This window comes from Nicrophorus vespilloides, unplaced genomic scaffold, assembly GCF_001412225.1.
Source record: "Nicrophorus vespilloides isolate i.1.1-1 unplaced genomic scaffold, Nicve_v1.0, whole genome shotgun sequence".
NCBI classification, from domain to species: Eukaryota; Metazoa; Arthropoda; class Insecta; order Coleoptera; family Silphidae; genus Nicrophorus; species Nicrophorus vespilloides.
Window position 1 is genome coordinate 1 of NW_017098973.1, and position 17,355 is coordinate 17,355.

The window sequence follows — 17,355 nt, forward strand, 5'->3', positions numbered from 1 at the left end:
TTACACACTGGGAAGTATCTCTCCTACCTTTTTTTAACTATCTGTTCGTCCTCTGCGAACTTGTGCTCACGGATGTTCGACACGAACTGTGGATCTATGAGTAATTCCTTAATTGTATAAATTAGTGAACTTAAATTTAAATTGTAGTTCTAATAATGGAAGCTAGGTGGTGATTTGGAGTATTTTACAAACAGCCTTTGCACGAATTCCGAAAGATGGCGAAATGTTTATTTATTTTTTTTATTACCAAATAATCCTTTTATTTAAACATTAAAATTGTTGCTCGACCTAAAGTTTAAATTATAAAAGCTATAGAAATGATTATTTTTGATTTAAAATTCAAGTATTGCTAACATCTATTCTTTATTATGAACTGAAAATGAGAACGTTTTCTTTCAAATTCCTTATGTATTCTTAAGCTAACTTAAGAAATAAGTTTTGGGGCATTTTGTAATGTATATAATAAAGATAATTGCGAAAAGTAAGAATTTGTATTTTTTTTTAGTCGGTTAATCGTTGGACAGTGCTGCAAACTGTAGAACTGGAAATCCCCCGTTCTCGGACCGAGAATTGAACGTAACAATTCGTGTTCAAGAATGGTAGAACTGGTTCGAGTCAGTCATTCAGAGCAATCCGTGCCATGAAGAAGCGTTCATTCTAGTGCGTAGTTTAAGCTGTTTTCGGTGATTGTTTGTTTGTGATTTTTATTTTTTTTCGTTTCGTTTTACGTAACAGCCAGTCAATATTTAGCAATTACAAACATAAACGCCCGCAACTAAGATGGAAAGTATTGGAGATCTGGATTTGAAGAGCGCGGAACACTCGATTCCGTTGGACGTGCTCAGTGACCTATTGTCGTAAGTGTTTATTTATTTTCAAACTGTGTGTGTGTGTGTTTGCTTTTTGCAGCATCGCATAACTTCATTCCAAGTCTCTCCCCCGCATTCCCGTAGTCATAGTCGGGAATCGCAATCGGGACACCGACCTAGGTCAAGCCATATTTTTAGCCAATAACATTACTTTCTAATTGAAAGCCAGCCAATAACAACACTCCACACAATCCTGTGTGTAAACAAGTTCTTCATTTGTCTTTCAGTCAAAGACTACTTGTATTAATGTTTCATGCTTTTATTTTTCTTTTGCAGACGTTTCATCATCAATGTTCCTGATGCGGCCAAACAAAACAACATACGTATTTGCTTCCAAATAGAGCTGGCCTATTGGTATTATCTTGACTTTTATGTCAACAACGATAATAACAAACTGAGGAGCTGCAATTTCAAGGAGTTTGCAGCCCACGTCTTTCAGGTATACATACAAACCACAAATACAAAAAAAAAGCATTTTCATTTGTCAGTGAATTATCAATTTGATAAACTTTGCAGTCTATATATATATTGTGTAAAAGTTTTGAATGTTAATGGATTTTTGAAATTATGATTTGTTGTAGCATTTGCCGTTCTTGCAAGGTCAAGCAGGTAGATTGAACGAGATCCTGGATGAATGGAGGGAGTACAAGCAATCTGTGCCGACGTACGGTGCGATTCTGTTGTCGGAGGGAAACAGCCACGTGCTGCTGGTTCAGAGTTACTGGGCAAAATCCTCCTGGGGCTTCCCCAAAGGCAAAGTGAACGAGGACGAAGATCCGGCTCACTGCGCCATCCGCGAAGTGTACGAAGAAACGGGATTCGATATATCCAGTTACATCAATCCCGAGCATTACTTGGAAGCCGTAATTAACGAGCAATTGGTGAGGTTGTATGTAATTACTGGAATTTCAAGGGACACCACGTTCCGGCCGAGGACGAGGTACGAGATTAAGGCATGCCAGTGGTTTCCGATCGCCGATCTACCGAACAACAAGAAAGACATGACGCCCAAGGTGAAGATGGGCGTGAGCGCGAACTCCTTCTTCATGGTGCTGCCCTTCGTGAAGCGCATCAAGGCGATCTCGAGCTGCAAGCCGAAACGCCAGAGGAACAAGTCCTCAAGCTTCAGCGAGGGCGAAAGCACGAACAAGAATAATAAGGCGATCGCTGCGGTGGTGATGACCGTGGTGGAACCACCGGTGAAGACGACGGATACCAAATCCAACAGCTTCACCACCACCGACACCACCACTACCACCACCACCGTCGCATCCTCGAACGGCGAGAGCAAACGGAAGGTACAGTCGAAGCGTCAGCTCTTCTGCGCGCAGGACGAGTACGTCTTCAGCGCGCCTTCGTGGCTGAACTTTAAGTTCGACAAGGCCGCAATCATGGAGTGCATTCCCTAAGCAGAACGCCTAGGGATCAGTGCTCACCACTAATACGTATATATTTAGCAGGAAAAATATATACGTATTAAGAAATATATAAAAAAAAAGCCAACAGATGTCGCCGGTATGTTGTTCATAATATTTATAAAAACATGAACAGCAACGGGACATCACACGCATTGGCACATCGTACAAATTCTCATCAATTCATATTTGTTTTTTTTTAATTAATTAATTAATTATTTTCCTGATTTATAATGTATAAATTCATTCAAGAGGCAATTTAAGTTTTAAGTTCTGAAAGAATTGTGATATATACTTGTAAATTATATAAATATGTAAAGAAGGAGGAGAAGAAGAAAGAAAACTCTCGCAAAACAAAAAAAATGATTGGTACAAAACACCAAAAAAACTGTGGTCGTGTACAGACAGGGAAAACTGCATTATTCGTTTGTAATGTAAATATATTTGGATTGGAAATACTTGATTAGATTGAAAAGATGAAAATGTTGAATATATGATTTGTTCCCTGATGCGAGCGCACTTTCACTAAATTTAAAAGAAAAATTGTTAACACATATCTCGAAAAAGATGAGAAAGATGAAGAAGAAAATGTTGTTCTGTGAAGATCGCGCAATCGAAAATTATGTTTCCTTTATTTTTATTGATTTACAAAAGTTTTAATTTATTGATTAAGTTTTCTACAAGACAGTTAGTTAGTGTGCGCGATCCTCTCTATCTCTCTATATTATTTCTTTATATATGTATAATATTATTATTTTTTTTTTGTTTGTTGAGGATTCTTTATTTCGTTGCATATTGGTGTGTTTCCTTTTGTGCGAAGGAACGAGAGTGGTAGAAGGAAGGAAAAGAAAAGAAAAAAAAAGAGTTTTTAATTTCGGATTTTGTTTTGATTGTAATACCCGTTTCGTTCTGCTTCCGTTTCCTCCTCCAGCTTCTGTTGTTGTTGTCGACGTCGTCGTAGTCGACATTCTCCTCCAGAGGTTGTGAATTCCTGGCGTGTCCTGGCCGGCCGTCCGTCCGACCGGCTGGAATGCAAACTAAACTACTATTTCTGGAGGGGAATGGGGAAGTGGGGTGTCCCATCGGCAGAGGTCGAGTAAACTTTCTCATTGCGCAGTTGAGTGCGGCGTGTGGATGTGCGAGCAGTGAGAGAGGAACTTCGTGTGTTTACGAGGATAGCGCAATGGCGGCCCAACTGACAACAGAGCAGGAACTTGTAAGTAACTCGACGAGGTGGAGTAGGATGCAAATTTATGGTGGACCCCGCTGTACGTCCGTTTATCGTCCTCCGGATGATCTGGTCCTCGGATCCGAGAGGAGCGTGTGGCAGATGGTCGCAGGTCATTGACCACCGAAAACCGCTCTCCTCCGCCAGAGAAAGAAGTCATTGTCAGTATAGAACGATTGTGTATGCGTGTGTCTCTCTCTCTCTGTGTATGTGTTCAGCGCCCACGCGGATTCCGGTTAATCTCTTTTTTCCTCATTTCCCACCCATCACCATCATCATCAACAACAATAATAACAGTCGAGAGAATGGAGACCTTCTGCTTGTCCTTCTCGTCCTCCTCCTCCTTCTTCATCTGCTCGTCGTCGTTCAGATCCATTGTTTGTTTATTTGGAGCACCACGATCTGACATTGATCTTGTGCGGAGGACGACTCTCACTACTATTCATTGGCTACCTGTAGATTACCGATCCAAAGGGCACGGAATGCTAATTCGCAGCCTTCCATCCAATTGCAATCCGCCTTCTCTCCTCCATCCCCTTTCCTTGTTGTTCTTGTTCATCTTAGCAGAGACGCGGCAGAAGAAATCGCGAGAATTCCATCATCATAATCCTCTATCAATCGAGGGCGCGCGCCACCCACGCACAGACCAACATGCATGCATCTGAAATACATAACGCACGCCTGCAAATTACCCGAACGAAGCACTCATTGCATAACCGGGGTTGCCATCCGGTATTTTCATTACCAAATGCTGCGGGCGATGATGATGATTCATTACTTCGCTGCATCTTCAAAACTCCTTCCAACCGCCGCCGTCGTTCACATACATCCAAAACTATAAGAATGCATCCAACATCCGCAGATCCAAACCCATTACATCAATTGACTGTTTATAATAATAATCTATGAAGGAAGCGAAGGTTCTCGCAGTCCTCGACCTGAAACAATAAATAATTTCAGCTTACATTAAATACATACAATCCTATTCAACACCTTCAAATAGTTCATACCCAATTCGCAACTAAAACACAATTACAAATTTGTGAAAGTGACAAATAAACAAACAATTTCAAATACTGTAGATGTTTGTAAATAAACAACAACTGAATTATACTTTACAAGAATTAAACAGTTCATTCATTCATGTTATTATTTATTGTCGAATGTAAAGTATAATCATTGTAGTCGGAATCATATAAGCGATGTGTATAATTCCGGCAATGACTCAAAAACAGATAAATTACTCGTGTATCGATGACTAATTATTATTCCGTAATCTATGGCTTTCAATGTTTTAACTTTTCATCGCGAATTCCCAATTCTATATTTATTTCATCATCATCATCAGAAACCCCATTTCCATCGCATTTCCTCTCATATTTATATATAAAAGAAAAATCGATCCGGCTATTTTCAGAATCAAGGCTCGAAAACAACAAAAAATCAGATTATGAACGGATGAACGAGACCTATTCATTATTAATTAATTATTAATGAGTTTACTAATAGTAAAATATTTTTTGGATGAATTTCTCTCTAATGGATGTATTTCGTGCAGTCTTTCTTTTTTAATTTTTACATTTCGTATTTCCTGAAAACACATTATAATTGGTTTTCCGCGTAACCGCAGGCGAGCCTTGATTTCTGGAAATAACCACCACCACAACAACTGCGGCTCGTCGTCAAAAATTCTATTCCTAAAATGTCCCACCTCTCTGTGACCTTCGCCAATTCCTCTTATCCGAGTTATTTAACAGGAAGCGTGCGTGTTTGCATAAAAGGAGGGTACGAGGGTTTCAGAATCACGTGAGGGATTTGATTTTTGTTTGTTTGTTTAAATTTAAGAATCCCCGAAATTGATGCTTCGCCTAATACTAAAAGCGTGTGTTTTTTCAAACTGTTTTAGTTTGATGATGGGGGAGAGTGAGGTGAGAGAGCCTAGGTACGTGGCCGTAGCTGTTTCCATTTACTGAAAGCACATTTACTGCACATTTTTAGTATTTATACCTACCTCTTTATGAAATCATATTTGCCAAAGTATATATTACATACAACATCGTCCAAATGCGAGATCATGGTAGTGTTTACGAAGTTTAGCATGCATCCATCATACGAAATCGCCATTCTACATTCTTTCTCATCTCATTTTAGAAACTCCAGAGAGCATGCTTTTGTGCGTTCATTGAGAAACATCATGTTGCTGGGAATGCGTAGATGATCATTATAATATTCCGGGCGATATTGCAACCACCCCTTTTTTAGCGAGATCGAGTGAGTGAGTGTGCTTTGCCTGCATCTCCAAATCGCGCGGAAAACGACTTTTTGTATTTCGCAATTTAAATAGTGACATACCTCATTATTGCCGTATCAGCTAGAATACCGTCCCCGTTCCGGTACGACTGCCATGGCACTTCCAGCCAACAACAACAATTTTGCAATCTTTTCCATACTCGACTAGAAAGAAAACTAGAAATAATTATTTATCATCCAATCACTCGAACTTGTTCCCATGCTAAAATAAAATTACCTAAGAAACAATGATTAAAACGGTTGTAAATACGCGAATCTCACATACATTTTTTAATGAGGGAATCAATGTTCTATAAAGACGTTGCAATCTTATTTGGTATAACTGAAAATCAGAAATATAATTGTTTGCTTTTTTCACATGCCAATCAGACAGCAACGTCGAAACGATTCAGCAGACTTAATATAAAATAATAATTTCGTTGTTGTTATTTTCGGGAAGGAAAGTTAGCGGCTGTAATGTGGGCGCTTTAAAATTAATGAATGCACGTGGAGGTGGTGGATGGTTTCGTGTGCGGCGCATTGAATGAATCTATTTTTGAAATACTTTTTCCGTGGAAAGTTCGGTTTCCAGAAGCGATGGTCGCTTCTGAGTAAACGATTTCCTTTCTCTCTCGTTCCGACCGCTTCCCTCCTTCCAGGAACCGAAATATTATATTCGGGCGCGTTTCGTGTCTTACGAAAATGCACGTGATTAATTAATTGTCGCAATTTGTTGACACGAAGTCGTAAGCGAAAAAGGAAGTAGAATTTGCGCAATCTGCAAATATTTCCACGTTATCGAACGCAAGTGTTTTTTTTTTGTTGTTGAATTTTCCGTCGTAGCTGATAAAAGCAAATGTTGTTCAATTGGTTTGGTTAGCTAATAATAATCGTTAAAATTGGTTGTCGATGATCGCCCCCAATCGAAGCCAATTAACTCCAATTTTCCGGATGCGTCGTTTGCGAACGAAGAGAGGCTAAAGGGCATCTCGAGCAAGGTTTCGATCATCTAATTTGGGATTACTTACGCCGTTCCTCTTCGATGCAGTGAGGAAGGATCCTCTTCAGGTTCAGATGTAGACGTGCGTTCGTGATTAGAAATTAGCTCTTTGCCGCCGCCACCGTCGTTCGGAAGCCGCTTGCTTCGCTTTGGCCCTGTCCGCCTGATTGGTATTAGTGGGACGAGCGGTATAGCCGGGTTATTGATATGAATATCTAAATATGCCGTTGGATGCCATTGTCCATTAGTCACACGCTCACCTTTAACGGTCCTCCTTCTTTTCACTTTAGGTTACCGAAAACCGCAATCAACCGACTTCATACAACTTCTTCATCTCTCAATCGCATCGAGATACTCTTCAACACTACCGTTTTTGCGTCATCCAACTCCAACAATAAAAGAGAACTGCAAACGTACAAAAGTAGTCAAAGCCCGACGGATATCCTTACTTTCCAAACAGTTGCATCCAGTTCCGACTGTTCACTTCAAATAACATCGAAACTGCATTAAACCTTTTCATTTTACAATCTCCGTCAATTCACGCTTTATGCTGAAGTAATTCATTTTTGAAATTCTCATCGAAACACCACAGTTAATCCTATTGCGTAATTTACGGGTTTCGGTCATGGTGGCCTAGTGAACTGGAATTGAAACCGCAATTGCATTGTCCCAATTCTGACTCGCAACGAATCAGAGTTAATAATAAATGTTCATTGAAGTTATACAAACTTATCCAATTCATGTTCATTTTCCTCCATACTCGATCTATGTTAAGTATTGGTTAAGTGTAATTACTTTCTTTACTATCCTTGCTTATCTCAAAGATTGAATTATAACATCTCGTGTCGTTAGAACCCTCTGCTTCAGAGACTCTTAAGATTCTCTCAAGTGTTGAAGTCTCTCTCGAGAGAGTTTAACTTAAAACAACAGCACTTTACAAAGAGCTTTCTCAACTCATCCGACTTCTTAATCCTCCACCAGTTTATATACATATTATACGTATATAAATATTTTTAAATATTTTTATAGAATATTTGATTTGTCCAACTTCGTTTAATCCTTTTTCATTTACGTATATTATCCATGTATATTGTATTTACCTGTCGATTTAGTAGCCATTATTTCTGTACTTTATGCAATGGAGCTTATTGAAAATGAAGTACTTTGAAATAAATGTAAAGTGTGAACCGCAACGGATGGATTGCATTAGGCAAGTAAAATTAAGTGTGCGTGTCTCGTTGGGTGTTTTGAAAATCAGAGAGGAAGTTCCCGTTCCATAATTAGCCCGAGTTTCCTCTTCTTCGGCCCGTAAATCATGTCTCTCTCTCGTGACCGTTTCGTAAGATTTCAGGAAACCGACAGATCCACATGAATCACATCTCGTTCTGTCGAAACGTTGGCCGTGGACGAAATAACAACAACAAAAAAAAAACAAACGAAAATTACGCGATCATAAACGTCATTGTTGAGTAAGCGCTGGGTAAAAGTACGTCAGTTTTCCGGTCATCGACTAATTGCAATTAGAAGGTATTATTCGGCCGAGCGACGACGGTGCACAGGTGAAAGTGAAACTTCCATAGCCGGAGGGAAGCAGGAAGAGGTTCCGTTTTCAAAATAATTGTGTCGCCATGGAAACTGTAGAAACAATGAGCACCGAATTCATCATCATCATTAACAAACAGAAAGGTGCTTTTCGAAATTCGGACACGTCTTCTCGTTTAACAGCCGAAAGAAGAGACGAGGAGAGAATTTGTTGGTTTTGTTGATGATGATGATGATCGGTGGTTTATTGTTATTAGGTGCGTTTGTCGCGCGACGCGGATTCCGACGCGAGACGACATAAATGGTCGCTTCCGGTGTGACGCACTCCCCCGCGGCACTTCCGGCCACTTCTTCCGCGCTTCTTTCTCCTACCTCCGCCGCCCACGCCTGTAAGTTCACGCCATCAGAGACATTGCAGAACCAGAAGCATTTACCTGTCGACCATCGAACGCGTCGTGCATATCGAACGAAAATAAACGGATACAACAACAAAAAAAAACTTACCTGCTCCGGTAAGGAATACGGTAGCCGCAGCTAAGAAGTTATTGGAATATCACTGAGAAGTAGCAGAGTTTCGAATTACCTGGATTTCACTTTCGCGAACTTTCGCACCGTTCATCCGCTTGATTGTTTTCCAAATAAAAAAAATAACAATAGTTGCTTAGTTACCTAGCGCGGCTTTTGTTAATTTATTTTTGGGCATCGACGGTACCACGATTTAGGTGAGATTAATAGGCGTTAAAAACAAAAAAAGAAGAAGAAGTACGCACGTTTTTGGTTGGAGGATGTCCGGAAATGGAGTTTCCGGTGTGCGTGAGATTTGATTGCGTTTCCATTCCTGTGTTCTCGGTTTAATTGTCGTTTAATTTACGTGTTTTCTTCCGCAGGCCGCAGAGAAATTCCTGGAGATAGTGAATGCGCGATGTCGCTGGAAGCAGCAGGGACCCATCAAATGGTCGACGGCGGTGCGATTTCTGTTCGCCCGTAAGTTCGACGTGGACAGAGCGGTGGCTCTCTTCCAGCAGCACGAGCTGACCAGACACAGAGAGGGCCTAGCCAATTTCGACCCAAACACGGAACCACTGTTCTCCGAATTGAAGACTGGAAAATTCACAGTTTTGGTAAGTCTCTGTTCCGAACGTTGTTCATATTTTGATTGATTGTGTTGCAGCCTAAACGAGATGGTAGCGAGGCGGCGATAGTTGTGTTCACAGCCCACAAACACATCCCGTCCATAAGCACGCACCAGACAACCCTCCAGGGTGTCGTCTACCAGTTGGACGTCGCCCTCAAGAACCCCACGACGCAGAGGAACGGCATCGTCTTCATTTACGACATGTCCAACTCGAAGTACTCCAATTTCGACTACGACCTCTCGCAGAAGATCCTCACATTGCTCAAGGTAGGTGACGCAGTCAGTCAGTCAGTTTATTTGACGTAGACGTTTAGTATTTTCGGCCATGTGAAGGAAGTGCGCAAATTTCGGTGTACGCGAAGAAGTAGAAACATGCGATGCCGCCGTGTCGTCGCAAAAATCCCAGTGGTAAGAGGAAAAGAGGCCGTTCTCGCAGCGCCAGCAAAACGTGCCACAGGCAGAACGTCCGCAAGCCGACCTCGTACTTTAACTTCCTGCGCGACTTCCGGCAGCGGCACACCAATTGGCCCCCCATCAAGGTGGCGCACAACCTGGTGCAGCGCTGGGTCAACATGTCCCCGGAACGGAAGAACGCGTACAACAGATGCAAGATCTACAAGCCCGAGAAGTTGATCGTCGACAAGAATTTCGAGTTCAAACGGAGGAAGCGAATCCTGAGCAGTCGCGATCGACACAAGCTCGTCGATCACGGCGTCTGCAGCCGTTTGACCCGGTGCTGTTGTCAGGGTAATCGCGATAAGAACGCGCCGCGCGTGCAGAAGGAGGTGCGTCGCATGATCTGCAACATACCGGTACCTGCGGTGAGCAGCGGATGCCTGAAGATGGCCCTCTCGGAGAGCAACAACAGCTGCAAATCCTCGCAAAACAAGCAGCATAAACGGAAACGGAGCGGTGGCAGCCGGAGCAGGCACGGAAAGCGCAGGAAGAGCGGCGGTTCCAGAGGAGGACGTGGACGAAAAGGGCGATGCTCATCCGCTTCACGAAAACCGTCCTCCTCTCCGCATTCCCGCAAACCGTCGTGTCAGCCCAAGCCGAAGCCCTGCAAGCGCAGCAAGTGCATTGTTATGTAACACATCTTTTTTTTGTGCCGTCCCTCCTCGTATTTATTTAATCGAATCCATACATTCAACGATTGAATAAATAAACAAAGTGTAAACCAATTCCTGTTGATTCAAAAGCTTGCAAAAACTGTGTTAATTTCCATTCAGGCTACTTTATCTACATTTTTATTACGATGCAATTAACTAATTTGCTCTGGATCATCAGGAAATTTCTGATAAAATATGAGTCAATCATGTTTGTATTGAAATCGTACGTGTATGTAGAGATACGGTAAATTTCTGAATTGGAAATATAGATGATGATGAGTGTGCATCAATTCCTCCTTCGTTTGCATCGAGCATGAAACGAAGTACAATCATAATGGAGCATTTGAATTGTAAAAGAAAATCGCAATTTCTTTCTGAAGAATCGGTTTCCATTTTAATTTCCCCTATCGGTTTAATTCTCCTGTCGCGTTCGTTCCGATTTGTAGAGAATGCTTGAAGAAGAAGATGAAAAAATGAGAGAGAGAGACTTGAAAGATGAGGAATAAAAAGCGCTATTATCTATCCATTTGTGTGTGCGTTTGACAATGCGTCTGTCTCACTTTATCTATGCTATATAGGGGACGAAATATGCTCAAGTAAGGGTGGTTCATTTCGAGCGTTCTCTTCATTCGGTGGCGGTAAATCCCCCAATGTTTCGCAGAAGGATATTTTCTATATATATATATATATATATATGTGTACGTGTATCCGAGAGTGCCGCCAGGTGTGAGCGAACGACGGAGTGCGGTTTGCTGCGCGCAGCTGTCTTTGAAGTCTCGACCCAGAACGTGGAGCGAGCAGCGGAATAGATTCGAATCTGACTGAGTGTAGAGAGAGAGACTTTGTTCCTGTTTAGCAGTAGTATTAGTAGTGCTCCGCAGTTCCTTCTCAGTGTGGTCTAAGGATATCAAATATATATTAAGCCATCCGGAACGCTCCTCCAAAAGGTCAGTCTGCGCGACACCTCCAGAAGGAGACTTTCATCTTCACTCAGCATTTGTTCCTCTTTCGCCACTTGTGTAACACGCATATTCTCGCACGGTTCACGTAGAAGCAAAATAAAAATACAAAAAAAAAACTGTGTATAAATATATGAGAATAATAGAAATAATTTGCAAGACAATGAGGAATTATGTAATTGATGCAACTCTGGGAATGGCAATGCCGCGCGTGTCTCTCTCTCTTTCTTTCTCTCGACGACGACGATGATTCATTCGTTTTTTTTCTCCTTCGTTGTGCGTCGTCGTTTTTGGGACCACCAATTCCCACTTCCTTGCACTTCTTTTCTTGCACGTACCGACCGCAGATTTTTGCATTGCAAATTTTTCAACGCTCGCTCACGTTGTATATCGAAATGTGCGCACAAATATATACAACAATAACAACAACAAAAAACCAGAGCGAAACTCGCACTAAATTGACTCGAATTTAATTTTGCCAATACAAATCGGAATTAGCCGTGATTTGGCCAACTTTATATTCGGATCAAGTAGGACAATGTGTGTTACAGAAGGACGCTGTAATGTTTACAAACAAAAGAACGAAAATAATTGCCATATTTTTTTTTATATAATTTTTTTTTAATAATACAACCATGATATATTTGCATCGCAACAAATTCCTGGCGCGCGTGCATATCGTATCGTATTCGAAATATTCGCACAAACATTTGCGACAATACGATTTCAATCGAAGCAGGTTTTGTTTTCTTTAATTGAAACGATTTACAAATTAAACATCATCATCGAAATTAAAGGAATCACTATGGTTTCCATGGAAATATAGCATTTATTTATTAAAAAAACAACAAATCTGGACGCCGATGATTTTCAATTCAATTGAAGTGTTTTTTTTTTTTAATTTTAATTGACGTTCAATTACACTTAACAATCGTGCAAACGAATGGATCAACTGAAGAGCGCGTTTATTAGTTTTGTTTTTATATAAGATTGTCGCTAAATTTGCAACGGTGTTTGTTTTGTTGACGCGCGGGGATGGATGACGTGGCGCCTGCGTCGCGGCGCCGTCGCTCTGGTGGCGTCGCGACGCATCTCCGCTTCTGGCGTAGAGAACGGGGATCGATTTGCGTGCGGGTCGACACTGTTTGCTGTACGCGTCGCGATTTCAGAACACGACACGACAGTTACGAGGAGGAAGCAGAAGGAAAATTACACGAAACAAATATCCGAAAGGAAAGGGGAGAAAAAAAAAAGAAACAAATCAGTTGTGTTATTGTGTGTTGCGAGGAAAATAGGGGAAATATTATAGAATTGTGTGTTATTGGTGGACAACGACCCATCATCATCATCATGTGTGATCGTTACGTAACGGCGATGGCCTAAGCTTCCAACTACAGGTAGGGTTGCGAAGACGGATGTATTTTCGGTGCGAAGTTTTTTAACTTTTTTTTCTTTTCTTGAACCTCGGCCAGCTCTATTGGCTTTTCGTACATTCTCTCTCTCTCCTGCCCCCAGCGCTGACCGAGTTCTGTGGTCGTATAGAGTAATGTAATAATATTTTGGTTGGTTTTGTGTATGGCGAGGAAAACGAAACGATTTTCTCCATAAAAGTGTTAAATGTCAAAGCCAAGTGACCACGCAGTTGTTCGCGTCGCGTAGGTAGGAGCCCCCCATGATGTGTGATGCTTAGGTTTAGCATTAGCCTTCTAATGCGACGATACGTGTTTAGCGTTGGCTAATTTATGCTGATTCCATTGAATCAGAGACTTATTTCTATCTCTCGTAGATCATCTCGTGTTTGTTAATTACTTAATAATTGTATTTAATCGTTGAGCTGGAAGATTTATAGATTAATTCATTTGATACTCGAACATGTATGATATTTTACCTTCTGTTCTTATTGGGATCGAGATTGTTGCTAATGTTGTTGTTTTGTTTGCAGGGTGGTTATCCGGCAAAGCTGAAAAAGGTGCTCATAGTGACGGCCCCGTTGTGGTTCAAGGCTCCCTTTAAAATCTTGCGTCTGTTCGTGAGGGAGAAGCTCAGGGAGCGCGTGTACACCGTGTCGGTGGCGCAACTGCTCAGCCACATCCCGCGGGAGTCGCTGCCTACGCAGCTGGGTGGGAATCTTCCCTTGGATCACGATGGCTGGCTCGAGGATTGCCTCCAAATGACCACGCGCCCGGACTCGCCGCCGAACAGCACGCACGATGGCAAATCGCCATCGTCGCCGCAGAAACTCATCAGCAGCAGCAACAACACCAATAACACCACCACCACCAACAACGAGCTGGAGATCTCCGCATCCCCCAATAACATAAACAACATCAACAACATGGAGAGCAGCTGGGCGGAGGAGGGCAGCCTCAATCCGCCGAGCAGCGCTTCGAGCGGCTTCTCCGACGACGACTCTCTCCACGGAGACGGCGCCGCGATGACGATCGCTCAGCTGGTGGAGCACGTGCGCGACCGCGGCCGCGAGGGTCTCACGCAAGACTACATGGAGATCAGGACGCGACCGCCGGACGGCACCTTCACCGTCGCCAAGCTGAAGAACAATCTTCCCAAGAACCGGTACACGGACGTCCTCTGCTACGACCACAGTCGCGTCATCCTCTCAGAGCTGGACGGCGAGTCGGACACGGACTACATCCACGCCAACTTCGTCGACGGCTACAAACAGAAGAACGCCTTCATCAACACGCAGGGCCCGCTTCCGAAGACGGCCGCCGAATTCTGGCGGATGATCTGGGAGCAACAGACTCTCGTCATTGTGATGACGACGCGCGCCATGGAGCGCAGTCGACCCAAGTGCCACCAGTACTGGGAGGCCGACTTGAACGGCAAAGTCGTCTACGGCGACTTCACCATTTCCACCCTCGCCAAGGAGGCCAACGCCGACTACACCGTTTCCACCCTGCAATTGTCCAACTCCAAAGTAAGTAACTAACTGCAACACACATCAAAACTAATTACAATACCACGCATTTCTTACCGCAAATCTTCACAATCTTTTCATCAATTATATAATTAAATCAATCTCTTTCTTACCTCAAATTCCAAAAAGTTGTAAATTTCAATTTCAAAAAGCGTCAAAAATGAATCAGTTTTGTTTAAATTCCAAGACCATCGCGGATTCCAAACAAACGGGTGTTAATTAATAATTGTCAACTTTCCTCATTTGTTCTTTCATTACTTTACAAATATTTGTGTAAGGAAATACTGTTTATATACAATGAAAATTAATGAGTCAAGAGAAGAAGAGAACCTCGCGATTTTTGGATCGTCGCCTGTTGCCAAGTTCTACTACTAAATCGCGCGCCAAGTCAATTAACGAATATAGATTACTCCTTGTTTGTTTATTACTTTTACAATACTTTTACACAGTAAACGATAACAAACAAAAAAAAAGTACCAAAAGTTCAATCTATTTATGTAACATAACTCATTTTAATTGTTTTCTTTTGTAGACGGACGAAGTGAGGAACGTGTCCCACTGGCAATTCACCTCATGGCCCGACTACGGAGTTCCGCAATCCGCGAAGGCCATGCTCGAGTTTCTCGAGAGGGTGAGAAGACAGCAAGCCGCGATGGTCTTGGCCATGGGCGACACCTGGGCCGGACATCCCCGTGGACCGCCCATCGTCGTCCACTGCAGCGCGGGAATAGGAAGGACAGGTAAACGAAACATTACAAAACTCATTTTATAACTCTATAGAAATATTAGATTGCAATGTTAAGAGTAAATTGTTGCATTTGCTTGCAATAAGGAAGTGATTAAGCGTGTGCGATTGCCGGATCAAATATTCATGTGTAACGCATGTCAATAACGAAATGAATGGGCTTGGGAATTGGAATCCTTTATCGCGCGTATTAGATTATGTCACGGTTATCATCAATGAGCCTCCTCATATACTTCTGTAAACACATCTCTGTTTGCCATATGAATATTATTAGGTTTACGTCTAGATGTTGTTCTTTTCTCAAACACACACAAAAATTAGTAATAATAGCTTCGATTTTCCGATAAAAGGAAAAGTCTGTACAGGCAAAAGTTTATCGCCGTCTCTACTTATAAAGTGTAGATTAAATGCGGCTTTGGCGAATGAATAAATAAATAAATATATGAATTTATATAGTCGAGTAAAACTTATTTTTGTGAAACAGATTAGTTTTCGAAGAACGATTAAGGATTTTCATGTCGGTCTGTTTTGTGTATTTATTTGTTTATTTTTTTGCGTCGCTTTATTTAAAAGTCGTCTTATCGTTGTGCATGTAGCCTTATCGGTAGTTTCCGTGCGAATTTGCCAATATTTGAATGATAAATGTTGAATTTTAGTTTGAAAAATAGTCTTTACATTTGCATGTCTACTGTATTTTTTTTTTGAAGGAAATGTGATGTTGATGTTATTAATTGGAATGCGCGGATAATTGCTTCTGCAGAGACCATCTGTAGATTGCGTTTGCATAATAATCTGAACGTTCTGTTAACATTTTATTGGAGAGTTCCGCGTTACAAATTGAACTTAATGGGTCGTAGGATTGAATCGTGAGTTGCTCGCTCGTATTTTACTAATTTTATTGTTTCTGTTTCAGGCACCTTCTGCACTTTGGACATTTGCATATCGAGGTTGGAGGACGTCGGATCTGCGGATATCCGTGGAACCGTCGAGAAGATCCGATCGCAGAGAGCGTACTCCATCCAGATGCCCGATCAGTACGTCTTCTGTCACATCGCGCTCATCGAGTACGCCCTCGTGAAGGGCCACCTCCAGTCCGCCGATCTTCCCGAATTCGGGACGGACGACGATTCCGATTAAAAAGAAGAAAGAAAGACACAAAAATGAAGCAAATAACAACAACAACAAAAGAAGAATTACCTACAAACAAATATTTTCGCCGCCGCCGTTTGTTCAGATGCTTAACTATATACAATATGTATAGATTAAACTCTTAGAAACACATAACACACACACATACATTACACACAAAAACACGAGTGGTGACCGACACGAACGAGCGGCGACGAACGTGGGGGGAAAAAAAGCAAACAAATAGGAAATTTAATTTATTTGATGTGGAACGAGTTTGAATAGTATTGTTTTGGGTTTAATTAAATGAATGTGATTTTAAGTATTACAAAAAAAAAAAATAGGGGAAGAGGAAGTGTGGAATAACGATTCGTTTCTATCGAACAGTTTAACTTGCGTCGGACCAATATTTGTACATAAAATTACTAGCTTTGTATACATGGATGATGATGAGATCCGATGCAAGTTAACTTACGTTTCCACGTACTATCATGATAATTAATATTAACACTTTTTTTTGTTTTTTCGTTTCGAATCAATTTCGTACCGGACAAAACGATCCATCCATAAGCGTTAATTGTTAGATGATACAAAAAAAAAGAGAAACGAATGAGAGAAATGTGTTTATTAACTATTACTATCTTCTTATTATTATTATTAATATTATTATTACTTGTATTTTGTTGATGAAGTGAATGGAATGAGAAGTGATGAAGGAATACAAAATTGGCGAGAGAGAGAGAGAGAATGAGAAATCAATTGGGAATCAAGACTGTTGTGAGTGGAGAGCGAAACGTGCCCGCCTCTTTCGTTCTCGGAAAGGGGGCGGGTCGTAGACTCTAGAGAGTTTTTGATTGGTTTTTGTTGTTTGTCGTCGTCCCACCCCCAACACACACACACCCATATTCATTTAGTCTACATTTATTTTGGATCTGTTTATCTCCTTACACGAAAAGAACAAAGAAAGAAAGAAAAAAAAACAACAACACTTATTTAAG

The 17,355-nt window shown here is 41.5% G+C and overlaps 2 protein-coding genes across 2 annotated transcripts; both read left to right on the forward strand.

Annotated features, from left to right (window-relative positions):
• Positions 1–605: 605 nt before the first annotated feature.
• On the forward strand, positions 606–3,161 carry LOC108563721 (m7GpppN-mRNA hydrolase). The gene is made up of 3 exons (XM_017922477.1): positions 606–857; positions 1,146–1,308; positions 1,451–3,161. The coding sequence occupies exons 1-3, from the start codon at positions 781–783 to the stop codon at positions 2,276–2,278; spliced, it is 1,068 nt and encodes a 355-aa protein (XP_017777966.1). The 5' UTR covers positions 606–780; the 3' UTR covers positions 2,279–3,161.
• Positions 3,162–3,391: 230 nt separating this feature from the next.
• Positions 3,392–17,345, forward strand: LOC108563717 (tyrosine-protein phosphatase non-receptor type 9). Its single transcript, XM_017922471.1, has 6 exons — positions 3,392–3,500; positions 9,231–9,464; positions 9,515–9,745; positions 13,489–14,484; positions 15,017–15,224; positions 16,143–17,345. Exons 1-6 carry the CDS (start codon positions 3,468–3,470, stop codon positions 16,364–16,366), a joined length of 1,926 nt encoding a protein of 641 aa, XP_017777960.1. The 5' UTR covers positions 3,392–3,467; the 3' UTR covers positions 16,367–17,345.
• The last annotated feature ends 10 nt before the right edge of the window (positions 17,346–17,355 follow it).